The sequence below is a fragment of the Mandrillus leucophaeus genome, unplaced genomic scaffold (genome assembly GCF_000951045.1).
Source record: "Mandrillus leucophaeus isolate KB7577 unplaced genomic scaffold, Mleu.le_1.0 Scaffold549, whole genome shotgun sequence".
NCBI lineage: Eukaryota > Metazoa > Chordata > Mammalia > Primates > Cercopithecidae > Mandrillus > Mandrillus leucophaeus.
Window position 1 is genome coordinate 816,125 of NW_012105908.1, and position 19,227 is coordinate 835,351.

A 19,227-nucleotide genomic window follows, 5' to 3' on the forward strand; every position below is an offset into this window, starting at 1 on the left:
TTTGATACATTTTTTACTTACTGTCTTACTAATCTTCCTAAGACTTTTTAAAGTGAATATTTTTAAGGCAGTTCTAAAAGAATGAAAACTCTTATGATATCTGTAATAGAATTGAATACATATTTAACTCCTAAATCCATATATTTATTAATTTGTCCAGATTTCTGCTAACAGTACTCGGCCTGCTCGCTGGTATACCAAACTTGGATTCTTTCCTGACCCTAGACCTTTTCCCCTGCCCTTATCATCACTTTTCAGTGATGGAGGAAATGTTGGTTGTGTTGATGTAATTATTCAAAGAGCATACCCTATACAGGTATGATATATTCTTGAAACTTATCATATATTTCTTTCTTTTGATAAGCTTTATTTTTTTGTTTGTTTGTTTGTGACGGAGTTTTGGTCTCTTGCCCAGGCTGGAGTGCAATGGCATGATCTTGGCTCACTGCAACCTCCACCTCCCGGGTTCAAGTGATTCTCCACCCTCAGCCTCTCAAGTAGCTGAGATTATAGGCATGTGCCACCCTACCCGGATAATTTTGTATTTTTGGTAGAGACGGAGTTTCACCATATTGGTCAGGCTGATCTCAAACTCCTGACCTCAGGTGATCCACTCACCTCAGTCTCCCAAAATTCTGGGATTACAGGCGTGAGCCACCGTGCCTGACCTGATACAATTAATTTGAAAGTTATATATATATGACTTTTTTGGTGTGTGTAACATATTATTACAGTGGATGGAGAAGACATCATCTGGATTATACATATTTCGCAATGAAAGAGAGGAAGAAAAGGAAGCAGCAAAATATGTGGAGGCCCAACAAAAGAGACTAGAAGCCTTATTCACTAAAATTCAAGAGGAATTTGAAGAACATGAAGGTAAAATGAGTTATATGGTACACATTTTTATTTCTAATATAAGAACAAAGTTTTAGAGACTTTCAATTTAACATTTTTAATGAGTGAATTGTTTTTATTTTGAATAATAAATTGACTTTATTTTTTAGTATCTGGAGTATTCTTTTTTGGTATTAGAGAAAGCATAGCAACAAGGGACAGAAATATCAGATTATTTTTCCCTAAGCCATTTGTAATATTTTTCCTGAGTTCTTACCTATATTATGTGACTTTTGCATTTTTGTCATTGTAGTTATTAGTTTTCATGTGTTTTGATGCCTGGAACTAGGGCCTATTGTGGTGTCAATTTTAATGTTAAAAATCGTGGTGTTTTTATGTTTATATGACATAAATTTTATTTTTTCATATCTCCCTTTTGTTGTTGCTGAAGATTTTATGTTTTTCTTCATTTCCTCATGATTTATATAGAAGATATAACATGTTCTATAGAACTTATAGTTCCACAGTTATCTGCAGAAATATTGCTTCTTATATTTTATTTGCTTAAAATTATCAACTATTTTCATAAATAAGTGATTATTAAATCATTTACAGGCATACCTCAGAGATACTGTGCATTTGATTATAGACTACCACAATAAAGCAAATATTACAGTAGAGCACATCACATGAATATTTTGACTTCCCAGAGCATACAAAAGTAATGTTTACACTATAGCGTAATCTCTTAAATGTGTGGTAGTAGCATTGTGTCTTAAAAAAACAATGCACATACCTTAATATACTTTATTGCTAAGAAATGCTAATGATCATCTGAACTTTCAGTGAGTTGTAATATTTTTGCTGGTGGAGGATCTTTCCTTGATGTTGATGCCTGCTGAATGATCAGAGTGGTAGTTGCTGAAGGTTGGGGCGGTTGTGGCAATTTCTTAAAATAAGACAAGAGCATTTGCAACACTGATTGACTTTTCCTTTCATGAAAGATTTCTCTGTAGCATGCAATGCTGTTTGATAGCATTTTATCCACGGTAGATCTGCTTTCATAATTGGAGTCAATTCTGTCAAACTCTGCTTTATCAGCGTATTATGTAATATTCTAAATCCTTTGTTGTCATTTCAACAATATTCACAGCACCTTCACCAGGAGTAGATTCCTTCTCAAGAAACTACTTTCTTTGCTCATCCATAAGAAGCAGCTCTGTATTAATCTGTTCTCACACTGCTATACAAAATACCTGAGACTGGGTAATTTCTAAAGGAAAGAAGCTTAATTGACTCACAGTTCCACTTGGCTGAGGAGGCCTCAGGAAACTTACAATCATGGCAGAAGGCAAAGGAGAAACAAATACATTTTTCATAAGGTGGCAGAAGAGAGAGCGCAGGGTCAACTGCCACTTTTAAGCCATGAGATCTCGTGAGAACTCCCTCACTAGCACAAGAATAGCATGGGGGAACCACCCCCATGATCCAATCACCTACCACCAGATCTCTCCCTCAACACATGGGGATTACAATTTGAGATGAGATTTGGGTAGGGACACAGAGCCAAACCATATCATTCTGCCCCAGACTCTCCCAAATCTCATGTCCTTTCCACATTTCAAAACCAATCATGCCTTCCCAACAGTCCCCGAAATTGTTAACTAATTCCAGCATTAACTCAAAAATTGAAGTCCAAAGTCTTCATCTGAGACAAGACAAATCTCTTCCATCTATGAGCCTGTAAAATCAAAAGCAAATTCATTACTTCCAAGATACAATGGGGGTACAGGTATTGGGTAAATGCTCCCATCTCAAGTGGGAGAAATTGGCCAAAACAGAGGGACTACAGTCCCCATGCAAGTCTGAAATCTAGCCAGGAAATCATTGAATCTTTTTTTTTTTCTTTTTGAGATGGGGTTTTGCTCTGTTGTTCAGGCTAGAGTGCAGTGGAGAGATATTGGCTCACTGCAGCCTCTGCCTCCTGTTTCAAGCAATTCTCATGCCTCAGCCTCCCAAGTAGCTGGGATTACAGGTGTACACCATTATGCCCAGCTAATTTTTGTATTTTTAGTAGAGATGGGGTTTCGCCATGTTGGCCAGGCTGGTCATAAACTCCTAGCCTCGCTGGGTGTGGTGTCTCACGCCTGTAATCCCACCACTTTGGGAGGCTGAGTTGGGCAGATCATGAGGTCAGGAGTTCAAGACCAGCCTGGCCAACATGGTGAAACCCTGTTTCTACGAAAAATACAAAAATTAGCTGGGCGTGGTGGCACACATCTGTAATCCCAGCTACTTGGGAGGCTGAGGCAGGAGAATCGCTTGAACCTGGGAGGCAGAGGTTGCAGTGAGCCAAAATCGCACCACTGCACTCCAGCCTGGGCAACAAAGCAAGATTCTGTCTCAAAAAATAAATAAATAAATAATAAAATAAAAAAATAAACTCCTAGCCTCAAGTGAGCCACCGCACCCAGGCCAGTCATTAAAGCTCTAAAATCTCCTTTGACTCCATGTCTTACATCCAGGGCATGCCGAATAAGGGGTGATCTCCCACGGCCTTGGGCAGCTCTGCCCCTTTGGCTCTGCAGGCTACAGCCCCTGCATCTGCTTTCATGGGCTGCCGTTGAGTGACAGCCACACAGTGCAGGCTGTCAGTGGAGGATGATGGCCCTCTTCTCACAGCTCCACTGGGCAGTTCCCCAGTGAGGAGTCTAGGGGGTGGCTCCAACCCCATATTTCCCTCCCAATTTCCCTCTCATACTGTGCTAACAGAGGTTCTCTATGAGGTCTCTGCCCCCGCAGCAGACTACTGCGTGGACATCCTGGCACTTCCATACATCCTCTGAAATCTAGGCAGAGGCTCCCACAGCTCACCTCTTCTCTTCTGCACACCCACAGGCCCAACACCACATGGAGGCCATCAAGGCTTGGGGCTTGCACCGTCTCAAGCAATGGCCTGATCTGTACCTTGGCCGTTTTTATCAATGGCTGGAGCTAGAGCAAGTGGGATGCAGGGTGCCATGTCCCATGGCTGCACAGAGCAGTGGGGCCTTGGGCCCAGCCCACAAAACCATTTTTCCCTCCAAGGTCTCCAGGCCTGTGATAGAAGGGCCTGCTGTGAAGATCTCTGACATGCCTTGGAGACACTGTCTCCATTGTCTTGGCTATTAACATTTGTCTCCTTGTTACTTATGCAAACTTCTGCAGATGGCTTGAATTGTTTCCCAGGAAATGGATTTTTCTTTTCTATTTCATGGTCGGGCTGCAGGTTTTCCAAACTTTTATGCTCTGCTTCCCTTTTAAATATAAGTTCCAATTTCAAACCGTCTCTTTGTGAACACGTATGACTGTGTGTTTCTAGAAAAAGCCACATCACACCTTGAGCACTTTGCTGCTTAGAAATTTCTTCCACAGGATACCCTAAATCATCTCTCTCAAGTTCTACATTCCGTGGATCTCTAGTGAAGGAGCAAAATGCCACTAGTCTCTTTGCTCTAAAGCATAGCAAAAGTGACCTTTGCTTCAGTTCCCAATAAAATCCTCATCTCCATCTGAGACCACCTCAGCCTGACTTCATTGTCCATATCACTGTCAGAATTTTGGTCAAAACCATTCAACAAATCTCTAGGGAGTTCCAGACTTTCCCACATCTTCCTGTCTTCTTCCGAGCCCTCCAAACTGTTCCAGTCTCTGCCTGTTAAACTCATGAGACTTTCAACAAATATTAGCCCTAGATTCCAACTCAAACCTCCTCCCACTGACTGGTCTCCTCCTAGCAGCAATAGGAAAATCAGCTCAATTTGGCCTTCACCCCTGACTACCTTCTGCCATAGAAGGCCCAACTCCAGTCTCAGCTCTACTCCACTCCAGTTCCAAAGTCAATTCCACATTTTCAGGTTATTGTTATAGCAGTACCCCACTCCTGGTACCAATTCTCTGTATTAGTTCATCCTCATACTGCTATAAAAATACCTGAGACTGGGTAATTTGTAGAGGAAAAAGGTTTAATTGATTCACAGTTCCACATGGCTGGGGAGGCCTCAGGAAACTTACCGTCGTAGTGGAAGATTAAGGAGAAGCAAGTACCTTCTTCACAGGGTGGCAGGAAAGAGAGGACCGGGGAACTCTCACTTTTAAGCCATCAGATCTCTTGAGAACTCCCTCACTATCACGGAACAGCATGAGGGAAACTGCCCTCGTGATCCAGTCACCTCCCACCAGGTCCGTCCCTCGACGTGAGGATTACAGTTCAAGATGAGATTTATGAAGCTCCTCATCATTTAAGTTTTAATGTGACATTGCAGTAATTCAGTCACATCTTCAGGCTTTACTTCTAATTCTAGTTCTCTTGCTATTTCCACCACATATGCAGTTACTTCCTCCATTGAAGTCTTGAACCCCCCCAAAGTCATCCATGAGGTTTGGAATCAACTTCTGGTAAACTTGTTATTGTTGATATTTTGACTTCCCATGAAACACTAATGTTCTTAATGGTATCTAGAAGGGCGAATCCTTTCTGAAAGGTTTCAATTCACTTTACCCGTATCTATCGGAGAAATCACTATGGCAGCTATTCTTTATAAGACATGTTTCTTAAATAATAAGACTTGAAAGTTGAAATGACTCCATGATCCATGGGCCACAGAATGGATATTGTGTTAGGAGGCATGAAAATAACATTCATCACTCTATACATCTCTGTCAGAGCTCTGTGACAGAAACGTGAAGTGAGCACATACTGTTGCAAAAATGGCACCAGTAGGCTTCCTCAACATAGTTTCCACAAACCTTCAATTTGTGTTTAAAAAGAAATGCAGTATCTGTGAAACTCAATAAAGTGCAATACATTAAAACAAATATACTTGTGCTTAACTCACATATTACTGTAATTAAACTCTGTATGACTTTTTTTTTTTTTTAACCGTGAGTACACTAGTTTCAGAATTTCCTAGAAAACTTATAGCAGGCCGGGTGTCGTGGATCACATCTATAATCCCAACAGTTTGGGAGTCCAAGGTGGGTGGATCAGTTGAGGTCAGGAGTTTGAGACCAGCCTGGCCAATATGGTGAAATTCTGTCTCTATCAAAAATGCAAAAATTATCTGGGCATGTTGGCATGTGCCTGTAATCCCAGCTACTCGGGAGGCTGAGACAGGAGAATCACTTGAACCCGGGAGACAGAGGTTGCAATGAGCCGAGATCACACCACTGCACTCCAACTTGGGTGACAAGTTGAGACCCTGTCTCAAAAAAAAAAAAAAAAAAAAAAAAAACTTTTAGCAGATGCATAGTTTCTTATTTTAAAATCTCCCTTCTTTGGGTGTTTTATGCTTGGTTCTTTAGTTTTAGTTGCTTTAAATTTACAGTTTAGTGAATTAATGATCCTTTTTTTTTTCTTAGAAAACACAACAAAACCATATTTACCATCACGTGCACTAACAAGACAGCAAGTTCGTGCTCTGCAAGATGGTGCAGAGCTTTACGAAGCAGTGAAGAATGCAGCAGACCCAGCTTACCTTGAGGTGAGAGAGTAAGAGGACATATAATGAGGCTTGATGATTATTCAAGGTGGGAAGCTATTTTAGACTCTCTGGCCATCACGGGAAGGAATATGTTGAAATGCTGCATTTGTCAGAAGGGATGTGTACATTTCTGGGATTTTCAGTGATGTGCCAAACCAGTGTGGTGGTACGTTTTCAACTCTATAGCAAGTAGAGGATGGGAGGGTTCTAGAATTTTATATATTAAATAAATTTGGTTTAAAATACAGGCAAAACTTGTTTGTTTTATTTTTGTCCCTCCTGTACTCTGAAGCAAAAACCTTTTTTATTTTTAAGATAAAACAAATATCTTCAAAGTAATGGCTTAGTTTCCATGTTCTTAGCTGTTTCTCAAGTCCTATGTGGAGTTTACTTGATAATCCTCTACCCTAAGGGTAATTCGGTAGATATGTTTCAGAAGCTCTAAATTGTTAGAAGTAGCATAGGCTTTAGAATCGTGGCATTCTCATTTTATTAACAAAGTAAATGAGAATAAAATAGCTGGCCAGGCACGGTGGCTCACGCCTATAATCCCAGCATTTTGGGAGGCCGAGGCAGGCAGAATACCTGAGGTCGGGAGTTCGTGACCAGCCTGGCCAACATGGTGAAACCCCATCTCTACTAAAAATACAAAATTAGCCAGGTGTGGTGCGCATGCCTATGATCCCAGCTATTCAGGAGGCTGAGACAGGAGAATCGCTTGAATCCAAGAGGCAGAGGTTGCAGTGAACCCAGGTCATGCCATTGCACTCCAGCCTGGGCAACAAGAGCAAAACTCCGTCTCAAAAAAAAAGCTATTAAATGGGCATAAAATATTGTTTTAGGATCAAATAAATAATCTATATAAAAGTTCCATATAAATGTTAGTTACTATTATTAGAACATAATTTTATATATTAAGCTACCTCCTAAATGTTTAGACGGTAGATACCTAAAAAAATTCAAATTCTAAGATTAGTTTGTTAGATAGGAAGGAGCAAATATTTTACCAAAACTGCTGGTTGTTAATTGATTAATTTCATTTACTTCATGACTTAATAAATCTTGTGAATATAGCCTTGAATTTCTTAAATAGTGGGACGACAAAATAAACAGTATTTCATCAGTAATGTAAGCAGTGCTGTACTGAGTAAAATTCCCTCCTGTTCTGAAATGTTACAATTTGGGTTCTCCCTGTGAGAAGTGAGTCCAGTTTTAAAACTTGTGAGTATACTTGCTGCAGGTCTGAAAATGAAGGCTTTATGATTATTTCTTGAAATATTATTTGCCTCTATCTTTTATAATATTATTTGTCAAAGCTTGTGCATTCTATGTATCAGCATGAAGACAGCTTTAATTTCATCCACAGAATTTAACAATTTTTTTTGTCTGGACATAAGGGAGCAGAATAAGAGTTGGAGTAGGGCCTTGCCCAGCCACTCTGTAACTGGACAAGTAATGTATTTCTTAGGACCTCATTTCTACCTTCTATCAAGGGAAAACCTAACAGTAGGTTATCTTTAGGGTTCTAAATGCCTATGAGTCTATGAGATTTTACTTTTTTAAAGTTATCTTTGTAATTCTTTGAGGAGAACATAGGCATCCATTTTTAAAACAGTCCTTTTAGAATTTGTTTTAAGTAACAATGTTGAATGTTGGCCTTCTGAAATCAGGTTTTACAACAAAATGGTTTAAACACTGCCTGCATATTTAGAATCTCTATACCTCCATAGGATACAGAGATTGGATAGTCTCCCTTCCCAGTATAGATTAGGATATTAAGATGTATAATATCCTAAAGTGTAGCAGCAGTCTGGTATGTTACATGTCGAAATTCCATTTCCTATTTTATTTGTTTATTGATTTATCTGTTTATTTTTGTTACACTGGGTAAGATTCCCAAGAGGTACAGGTAGAAATTTGCTAAAGTGAGTAGGACAGAAGTGTAGAGGCAAACATAAAAGTATGTTTAGTACATATCTGTTTTAAATTGTGTCTACTATTTAACAGTTAATGAAATTATACTCCCAGGGCTAAGAATCAAGGTTCTGGGGCCAACCTCTGCCTATGTGGTTTGTGCAAATTAGTTGTTCTCTTTGTGCCTCAGTTTTACCTACAACACGGAAACAATGAATATTACCTACCTCATGGATTGTTGTGAAGATTAAATGAGTTAATACATTTACTACACATAGATCTATTTCTCAAAATAATGAGCATTCAAATGTTAGCCATCTGTAATGTAGATGGTGATGATTATGATTATTAGAGTACATTTATAATTGGAGGATCATTTTTGCCTTAGGGAAACAGAATTATTAACAGTTTGAGGCACCTGAGAATACTATGTGAGAAACAGATTACATTAACCACACCCTGAGGATGAGCTCTAATTTTGTTGTATTTGTCCTGTTTAAAGCGATCCGGTTACAATGATGGGACTTTTTAGTTTTAATTGCTTTTTATTCCAATATCTTAAATGGTCACAGGGTTATTTCAGTGAAGAGCAGTTAAGAGCCTTGAATAATCACAGGCAAATGTTGAATGATAAGAAACAAGCTCAGATCCAGTTGGAAATCAGGAAAGCCATGGAATCTGCTGAACAAAAGGAACAAGGTTTATCAAGAGATGTCACAACTGTGTGGAAGTTGCGTATTGTAAGCTATTCAAAAAAGGAAAAAGATTCAGGTGTGTGTGTAAATGCTTTGTTTTTATCAGTTTTATTAAGTTAAAAAATGGCCTTACTAACAAAATGATTATAAATCCAGATAAAGTATAAAGTTAGTTTATAACAAAGAAGCAAAAACCACCAACGCCTACAAAGAGATAATATAAAAGATAATCTGTATTTATTTTGAAACAAAAATTTAAATGATAATCACTTCTTCCATTGCGTCTTTCTCATCTTTCTCTGAACAGTTATATTGAGTATTTGGCGTCCATCATCAGATTTATATTCTCTGTTAACAGAAGGAAAGAGATATAGAATTTATCATCTTGCAACTTCAAAATCTAAAAGTAAATCTGAAAGAGCTAACATACAGTTAGCAGCGACAAAAAAAACTCAGTATCAACAACTACCGGTACAAACCTTTCAGTGTGATTTTTCAGTTTTGATAAGTGCTTGTTAGTTTATGGAATCTCCATATATTGAATTTTTGTTTTGTTTTCTATAGGTGTCAGATGAAATTTTATTTCAGGTTTACCAGCCACGGGAGCCCCTTCACTTCAGCAAATTTTTAGATCCAGACTTTCAGCCCTCTTTTTCTGAGGTGGACCTAATAGGATTTGTAGTTTCTGTTGTGAAAAAAACAGGTAATGCACAATGTATTTAATTTTTTTGTTTATTCTTTTGAAAAACATTGTCTTTTAAAATCTCTTATGATTAGTTGGAGCTACCAGTTGGCAATTTGCTAGCTAGTGATCTGAAAGTAAGCGTCTTTGAACCTCAGATTTTTAATGAAAAGCAATTCAATATTATTTCAGGGGTAACAGTTTACATCCCAGTCTGTGCTACTTAATTTTATAGAAATTGTCCTTAATTTTATTTTCTGCAATTTATGTTTTCTTACTATTTCTAATGTATGTGTTTATCCCATTGTGATGTTATATTGATGTCCTCAATTTATTGCTTTGGCCATCACTCTCTACTTTTCATTGTACAGGGCTGTTTATTATCTCAGAGTCAGGCTTTAATTTTATTGAATATATGGTCTTACTAAGTTCAACAGCATGAACCTATTGTGAAGAATTCAAGAGTTTTCTTCTGTTTGTTGAGTTTTGTTTTCTTAGGAGTTTTGTTCTTTCTCTTTTGCTTTTTTAAATTTTCTCGTTTTTTAAATGTGTTTGTGTTTGCTTAGTTATGTTTTAGTGCTTTGTGGGGTTTTCTTTGACTATATTATATTAGTAAGCCACATTGTTCCCATGCCATTTTATTTCATCTTGATCATATTTGGGTGACTCTTTTCACACATTTTATTGTTATTATAGAAGGTGGATAACTTTTGTTTATTTAATTCATCGATATTTAATGACTGTTATGTACCAGACACTGTTTTAAGTGCTGGGTACATAGCAATTAACAAAACAGATAGAATCCCTGCCCTCATAGAGCTTACATTATGAGGTTGGGGGAGGGAGAGTACAAACAAAGAAATAAGTAACGTACATGTGTATAGTTTTTTTTAGTGCTCAGAAAAAAAAGATTAAGTGGTTGGGAGGGTAATGTTAGGGAAGAGAGAGGGCTGTAATTTTAGATTGAGAGGTGAGGAGAGAGACCTCCCTGGAAGGTTGACATTTGAGTGAAACTTGAAGGAATTGAGTGAGTGAGGTGAGGCATGTGGCCATGTGGGAAAGAGCTTTCCAGGCAATTACAAAGGTAGTGGTGCGGCAGGATCATCCCTAGTGTACCATTGAGCACTGGCAGAGACCAGAGAGTGAGAAGTAACAGCCAGGGACAGAGGCAGTGAAGAGCCAGGTTGTATGGGGGTCCTTGTGTGAACTGTAACTTCCTGTGATGACAGGACGTCACAGGAAGATTCCAGGTGGAGGGACACAGTCTGACAGGTTTTCACAGGATCATTCAGGCCGCTGTGTTGAGAATAGGCTGTAGGGGGCGCAAGAGTACAAACAAGCCATTTGGAGGCTCTTTCAAGCACTTAGGCAAAAGATGAAGATGAACCAAACAAAAGCAATGTAAGTGGTGAGAAGCAGTCAGATTCTTCTTCTATTTTGAAGGTAGGGGGACAGTGCAGGATGGTCTGAGCATTGGGAAGAATGGAACTGCCACTTAGAAAGAAAGACTGAAAGAAAAGCAAGTATTTGGGGAAGTTCAGGAGCTCAGTTTTAGATGCTTATTAGGCATCTAAGTAGAAACGTCTACTTGATGGTTACATAGGAGTCTGTTCAGAGGAATGGCTGGATATGAATTTGGGAGTCATCAACATACAGGGGACATTTTTTTTTTTTTGAGACGGAGTCTTGCTCTGTCGCCAGGCTGGAGTGCAGTGGCACGATCTCAGCTCACTGCAAGCTCCACTTCCCGGGTTCACGCCATTCTTCTGCCTCAGCCTCCAGAGTAGCTGGGACTACAGGCGCCCGCCACCACGCCTGGCTAATTTTTTTTGTATTTTTAGTAGAGATGGGGTTTCACCATGTTAACCAGGATGGTCTCAATCTCCTGACCTCGTGATCCACCGCCTCGACCTCCCGAAGTGCTGGAATTACAGGCGTGAGCCACTGCGCCCGGCCGGCCATACAGGGGACATTTAAAGCCAGGAGACTGGATGAAGTCACTGTGGGCATGGGAGTAGATAGAGAGGGAAGAGATCGAAGACCTGATTGAAGCCTTTTATACTTAGAAGCAGGGAAATATAAATAGAAATGTCGATATAGGAATCAGTAAAAGAAATAGAGGAATGGCCAGAGAGGTTGGAGGAATGCTGGAAAGAGTGAGGTATGCTGAAAGCCAAGAGAATAAAAAAATTGTCGAGTAGTGAGAGTGATTAAGTCTGCCAAATGCTATTTCATAGAATTGATAATGAAGTGAGGACCAAGAATTGATCATTGGCTTTAATACCGTGGAGGAGCACTTTCAGTGGACTGAAGTAGGGCAAAGGAAATGGAGGGAAAGGAGGAATGATAGTGAATATAGGTATTTCGAGGATTTTTGCTTTAAGAGAAGAAGAGAAATTAATCAGTAGCCAGAAGGGGAATTGGGATCAAGAGAACATTTGCTTTTTCAGATGAAAGTGCTAATAGCATACTGATGAGATACTGTATGCTAATGAGAAAGATCCAATAAAGGGTAAAATGCAAGATGGAAGGAAAGCAGGAACAGCTGTAGGGCACTGTTCTCAGGTACTGTGTGGTATGGTCTCTAGAGGCTCTGTTCAGATTGGCCTTAACTAGCAGTAGAGACTGTTCATCTGTAATCACAGGAAAAAAGAGTAAAGTACGTAGGTACAGATACCAGTGGAAGAGTTGATATACAAGAGGAAACTTCTGGCAGACCTCTTTTGATTGCTTCTGTTTCCTCGCTGAAACAGGGCACAAAATCATCAGCTGAGAGTCGGAATGAAGAAAAGGGGGCCAGATGTGGTGGCTCACGCCTGTAATCCCCACACTTTGGGAGGCCGAGGCGTGTGGATCATGAGGTCAGGAGATCGAGACCATCCTGGCTAACACAGTGAAACCCCTTCTCTACTAAAAATACAAAAAATTAGCTGGGCATGGTGGCGGGCACCTATAGTCCCAGCTACTCGGGAGGTTGAGGCAGAATGGCGTGAACCCGGGAAGTGGAGCTTGCAGTGAGCTGAGATCGCGCCACTGCACTCCAGAGTGGGAGAGAGAGCGAGGCTCCTTCTCAAAAAAAAAAAAAAAGAAGAAGAAGAAAAGGGTGTTGAAGGTTTGAGAGAAAAGGAAAGGCATGAAATAATTATCTAAGAAAGCCGTAGAGTAGGCAGGTGCAGTGGCTCACGCCTGTAATCCCAGCACTTTGGGAGGCCGAGGCGGGCGGATCACAAGGTCAGGAGATCGAGACCATCCTGGCTAACACGGTGAAACCCCGTTTCTACTAAAAATACAAAAAAAATTTAGCCGGGCATGGTGGCGGGCGCCTGTAGTCCCAGCTACTTGGGAGGCTGAGGCAGGAGAATGGCGTGAACCCGGGAGGCGGAGCTTGCGGTAAGCCGAGATCGCGCCACTGCACTCCAGCCTGGGTAACAGAGCGAGACTCCGTCTCAAAAAAAAAAAAAAAGAAGAAAGTGGTAGGGTAAATGGACTAAGTAAGTACGTCATGACTGCCAGGGCCCACTGGAGGTTTAATGTTCATGAATATATTGTAGTTGTGTGATATTTTTTCAGACGTGTTCAACTCTGATGGTGTGGGCATGAAGTAGTTGGAAAGGAGAATTTAACCAGGTCTGTAGTTTAGCTGGGTAAGTAATGCAAAGCAAGAAGGGCAAAGAATCTGGGGGTATATGCAAAAGGAGGATCTAAATAATTGACCTTGGACACAATGCAGAGCAAAGAAGAGACATTAGAGGAATCTGGATCAATGAACAGGAGATAAGAAAAGTTGATTGTAGGCCCCAGTGGGTTTGAGTTAGGGTTTTAGAGGGAGTGAACTGGGCAGATCAAAGGTAGGTGGTTGAAGAAGGAGGTACTTTTTAAATTGAGATTCTGGGGGAAATGGAGTTATTGGAAATAAAAGTCTTAGGTATGTCCACTGGAGTGAGTTACCAATGGAAAATAGAGGACATGACCATTTAAGAAGAAAACAAGGAACTTGGGAGCAACAGAGTGTTGGAAGGATTGCCTGTGAGGCTACTGAAATTTCCAGGAAACAAGACCATCGTGATGACAGAATGACAGTGAGTTATGAGTTAAAATCTTCAAGAAATGAAAAGGAATGAGTGAGCCGGGGTCAATGGATGCCTGTAGCAAGGAACAGTAATGAATGACAGAGTCTGATAACATGAGATTCAAAACTGAGTGTTTTTAGAGTGGGAGGAGCAGCAGTGAAGCATGAGGAAGACATCTGCCTCATCTCGGCCTCCAGTAGCACAGGGTCTGCAAGGGCAACTGTGCCGGCAGACAAGAACCAGGTTTGTTGCAACAAGATGGCAGTGAGAGCACCTGCAGGGAAGGGTGAGGGTGGTGGAGATCTTACTGAGTTCCAGAGGCCCCAGTGAAAGGATTCCAGGAGACGGAGAGGTAGGAGGAGAGATAGTGCCCAGAAAGGCCACGTCCAAAACCTGGAAACGGAATCCAGGGAATTTGGAATGACCGAGAGCCTGTGCTGCCTTTTTTAAATGTTTTAATTTTTGTGTGTATATAGCAGGTGTATATATTTATGGGGAAGCCTGTGCTTGTTATGGGGACTAACACGAGATTAGCTCTTGGCCCCAAGGCAAGGTGTGGGGGGAGAAGAAAAAGTGAGGAGGCCTAGATGTCAGAGGAGTCTGGCTAGACCACTACAGAACTGCTGCCTAGTTCACAGCAACCATGAGTAAAAATGCTGACGATCATAGGGTCAAGGGTAGTCTGGAGCAGTTAAGATGTCACTTTACATGGGAAGTATCAATTAAAGATGATGTAATGCCTGATTTGGAAAACAGAGTCTTGGACCAGATTGGGTTTCTAGACACTAAATTCAGTGTGGGAATACACAACCTACTAGCCTATGTGAAACACCTGAAAGACCAGAATGAGGAAGTGCTGGAGAACTTGAAAGAAGCTGAAGACTTAATCCAGAAAGAACGTGCCAATCAGTTAGATGTGAGAAGTCTGGTAACCTGGGGCAACTTTGCCTGGGTGTATTACCACATGGGCATACTGGCAGAAACCCAGACTTACCTGGACAAGGTAGAGAACATTTGCAAGAAGTTTTCAAATCCTTTCTGTTACCAAATGGAATGTCCAGAGATGGACTGTGAGGAAGAACGGGCCTTGCTGAAATGTAGAGGAAAGAATTATGAACAGGCCAAGGCCTGCTTTGTAAAGAATCTGTCAGTGGATGCTGAAAACCATGAACTCAACTCTGGGTATGCCATCACGACCTGGATGGCTTTAAATTAGCAACAGGGGATCGCAAGTCATTTTCTTTGCCTACCCTAAGGCAGGCTGTCAGGCTAAATGTAGATGATGCGTATAGTAAGGTTCTCCTTGCCCTGAAGCTTCGGGATGAAGGACAGGAAGCTGAAGGAGAAAAGTGCATTGAAGCAGCTCTGGCCAATATGTCCACGCAGACCTTTGTCTTTGGATATGCAGCCAACTTTTACTGAAGAGAAGGATTTGTGGATGAAGCTCTTGAGCTGTTAAAAACCTCCTTGCAGGCAACTCCCACTTCCGCCTTCGTGCCTCACCATGTAGGGCTTTGTGACAGGGCACAAAAGATCCAAATGAAGGAAGCTACCAACAGGCAGCCTAGACGGCAGAACAGAGAAATGGTAGACAAAATGATAAGATCAGCCGCCTTTCATCTTCAATCCGCTGTGGGACAAAAGCCCACATTTGAGATTGCCTGTATAGACCTGGCAGGAATGTAGATGGAAGCAAGCAATCACAGAAAAGCTGAAGACACTTTTCAAAAAGTGTTATGCATGAAACCAGTGTAGAAGAAATAATGCAAGACATATATTTGCACTGTGGTAGAGTTCAGGAATTTCAAAAGAAATCTGATGTCAGTGCAATTATCCCTTATTTAAAAGCAATACAAATAGAAAAGGCATCATTTTCAAGGGATAAAAGTGTCAATTCTTTGGATAAATTGGTTTTAAGGAAACTTCAGAGAAACGTGTTAGACTTGGAAAGCTTAAGCCTCCTTAGGTTTCTGTACAAATTGAAAGGAAACATGAATGAAGCTCTAGAGTACTATGAGTGGGCCCTGAGACTGGCTGCTGAGTTTTAGAACTCTGTGGCACAAGGTCCTTAGGCACTCAAATATTGACCACTTTCATATTTCATTTGATTTTTTGTTAACGTATACTAATCGAGGCTGAGGTGAGTGGATCACCTGAGGTCAGGAGTTCGAAACTAGCCTGGCCAACATGGCGAAACCCCTTCTCTACTAAAAATATAAAAATAAGCCAGGTGTGGTGGCACACACCTGTAATCCCAGCTACTCGGGAGGCTGAGGCAGGAGAATCGCTTGAACCTGGGAAGCGGAGGTTGCAGTGAACTGAGATCACAGCACTGCACTCCAGCCTGGGCCACAGAACGAGACTGCATCTCAGAATAAAGAAAAAGTGATAATCATCTTTTCTGCTTGCTGTTTTCAGAAACATATTATGTAATTCACTGTAATGATGTAATTCTTACAATTTGTACAATTTGTATCAAATTTGATAAAATATTAGTTGCATTCAACAATTAGTGAATCAATGTGTGTGCGCATGTAAGAGAAACCATTTGTATGAGTGCTATGAAATAGAAAAAAAATGTTAGGTAGATTTGTAGGAAATAAAACAGTGGACTTACACTAAAATAAAAAAGTGAGAAGGTCGGCGCCGTGACTCAGCGTAATTCATGACTCTCTACTTATCCAAGATTAATTTTTTTTCTCCTCTCTTAGTTACGGTGTGAGGGCTGGATATTTGAGTTTCTATTCATGATACAGTATATATCCCTGGAAGATGTCTCTGGTTCTAGATCGTTTTTCTCAGTTCAGTGAGTAATGCTGTGTATTTACTTGCTATAACAAAGAACCACAGACTGGGGACTTAACGGAAATTTGTTGTCTCACAGTTCTGGAGGCTGGAAATCCAAGATCAAAGTGTTGGCAGGGTTAATTCCTTCTGAGGCTGTGAGAATCTGTTCAGTGTCTCTCTCTTTTGCTTCTGGTGATTTGCTGGCATTTTTTGACATTCTTTGGCTTGTAGATATCTCGCCTCCACCTTTGCCTTCATTGTAAGATGGTGTTCTCCCAATGTACATGTCTGTATCTAAATTTCCCCATATATTAGGACTCCACTCATTATATTAGAGCCTACCCATATGTATGGGTGGAGGATTACCCAGGTGCTGAGGCAAGAGACTGAAGGTACAAACTGTTTCAGTATAATAAAGAAAATAGAGTAAGAATAGTCATAATACAAATTAAAGAGATCATCATGGACAATTAGCAATTATTATTATAAACGTTAATCATTAGCTTTTAATATTACTCTTTGTTGCATTACTAATATAACCTAGGAATAACCGGTGGGTATAGGGTCAGGTGCTGAAGGGACATTGTGAGAAGTGACCTAGAAGGCAAGAGGTGAGCCTTCCGTCATGCCCACATAAGGGCCGCTTGAGGGCTCCTTGGTCAAGCGGTAAGGCCAGTGTCTGGGAAGGCACGTCTTACTTAGCTTGGAGGAGTCAGGGAACATTCTGCTCCACCAGCTTCTTTTGGAAGGCTGGATATTACCCAGACCTGCCCGCAGTCATCCAAAGGCCTAAACCCCTCCCTGTGGTGCTATGCTTCAGTGGTCACACTCCTAGTCCACTTGCATGCTTCTCCCATACTCCTGGTTCCTCTTTGAAGTTTGTAGTAGATAGCAGTAGAAGAAATAGTGAAAGTCTTAAAGTCTTTGATCTTGTAAGTGCAGAGAAGAAAACGCTGACATATGCTGCCTTTCCTCTGCTTCGGCTACCTAAAAGGGAAGCCCCCCCCCCCCCCCCCCGTCCTGCAATCGTGTGACTTGCTTTACCTTGTCAGTCACTTAGAAGATTCACTCTCCTTACCCTGCCCCCTTTTTTTGTATGCAATAAATATCAGCGAGCCCAGCTGTTCGGGGCCACTACCGGTCTCTGTGTCTTAATGGTAGTGGTCCCCTGGGCCCAGCTGTTTTCTCTTTATCTCTTTGTCTTGTGTCTTTATTTATTACAATCTCTTATCTCCGCACATGGGGAGAACACCCACTAAGCCCTGTCAGGCTGGACCCTACACATATGACCTCATCTTGTTTTCTTTCTTTGAGGTAGGGTCTCACCCTGTTGCCCAGGCTGGAGTGCAGTGGTGCGATCTCAGCTCACTGCAACCTCCTCCTCCCCAGTTCAAGCAATTCTCATGCCTTAGCCTCCCGAGTAGCTGGGACGACAGGCACGTGCCACCACACCTGGCTAATTTTTTGTATTTTAGTAGAGACGGGGTTTCACCACGTTGCCCAGGGTGGTCTTGAATTCCTGAGCTCAGGCAATCCGCCTGCCTCAGCATCACAAAGTGCTGGGATTAAAGGCTTGAGCCACTGTGCCCAGCCTGTCTTAGGATTTTTCGACTTTATAATGGTCTGAAAACAAAACATGAGTACCTTACAACCATTCTTTTTCACTTTCAGTATAGTATGCAGTAAATTACATGAGATACTCAACACTTTTTTTTTTTTTCATAAAACAGGCCTTGTGTTAGATTATTTTGCTCAACTGGAGGCTAATATAAGCGTTCTGAACACCTTTAAGGTAGACTAGGCTAAACTCTATGCTCAGTAGGTTAAATGTATTAAATGCATTTTCTTTTTTTTTTTTGAGATTGAAAGTCACATTTATTGCCACGTGAAGGAAAGCCAATTAAGTCAAATTGATTAATGTTTGCGGAGTATATCTGTTTCGATCCTTTTGTTTTTAATCTACCTTGTCATATTTAAAGTGAGTTTCCTATAAGGAAGAAATAGTCGGGTTATAATTTTTTATCCACTCTCTCAGCCTCTGTCCATTGATTGGATATTTACATCACCTACAATGAAGGTAATTATTGATATGCCAGCATTCAACTCTGTCATTTTATTATTTGTTTTCTATTTGTTTCTCCTGCTTTTCATTCCTCCATTTCTCTTTTCTTGCCTTCCTAAAGGTTACTTAAATATATTTTAGGATTCCATCTTGATTTATTTTTAGTGTTTTCGGGTATTTTTGTATGATTTTTGTAGTTGTTTCTCTAGGTGTTACAACATACATGTATGACTTAACAACAGTCTACTGGTATCAGTATTCTATCACTCTAAGTGAAGTGTGAGAATTTTGCTTTCATTTTGATTTTGGAGGGAAAGGGATTGGATAGTGAGCATATACAGACCTTTATCTTCCCTACTTTCAAATACTACTTTCTTGGATATCATAGTATTATAATTTTTATTTTAATCATCAAGCATAATTTATAAACTGCATGAGGAAATAATAGTTTATCATATATGCCCATTTCTTAAACTCTTTCCATTGTTTCTTCCTCCATCCTATTGTCCTCAGTCCTGATGCTCTGAGAGTCCTCCTTTAATCTTCCCTTTTCTGTCTGAACAATTTCTTTTAGACAATCTTTGAGTTAGAGAAAATTATTTGAGTTTTCTCTCATCTCAGAATATTTTCTTTCTCCTTTACTCCTTGAGAATTGTTT

General features: G+C 40.5%; 1 protein-coding gene and 1 pseudogene across 1 annotated transcript in view; both read left to right on the top strand.

Annotated features, from left to right (window-relative positions):
- Nucleotides 1–19,227, top strand: part of BRCA2 (breast cancer 2, early onset) — an 87,072-nt gene that overhangs the window by 57,931 nt on the left and 9,914 nt on the right. Inside the window, exons 20-25 of the mRNA XM_011997808.1 lie at nt 161–316; nt 735–879; nt 6,238–6,359; nt 8,846–9,044; nt 9,276–9,439; nt 9,533–9,671. Coding sequence (XP_011853198.1) covers nt 161–316; nt 735–879; nt 6,238–6,359; nt 8,846–9,044; nt 9,276–9,439; nt 9,533–9,671 — 925 coding nt within the window. The remainder of the gene's footprint in view (nt 1–160; nt 317–734; nt 880–6,237; nt 6,360–8,845; nt 9,045–9,275; nt 9,440–9,532; nt 9,672–19,227) is intronic.
- Nucleotides 14,364–15,792, top strand: LOC105552217 (annotated as a pseudogene).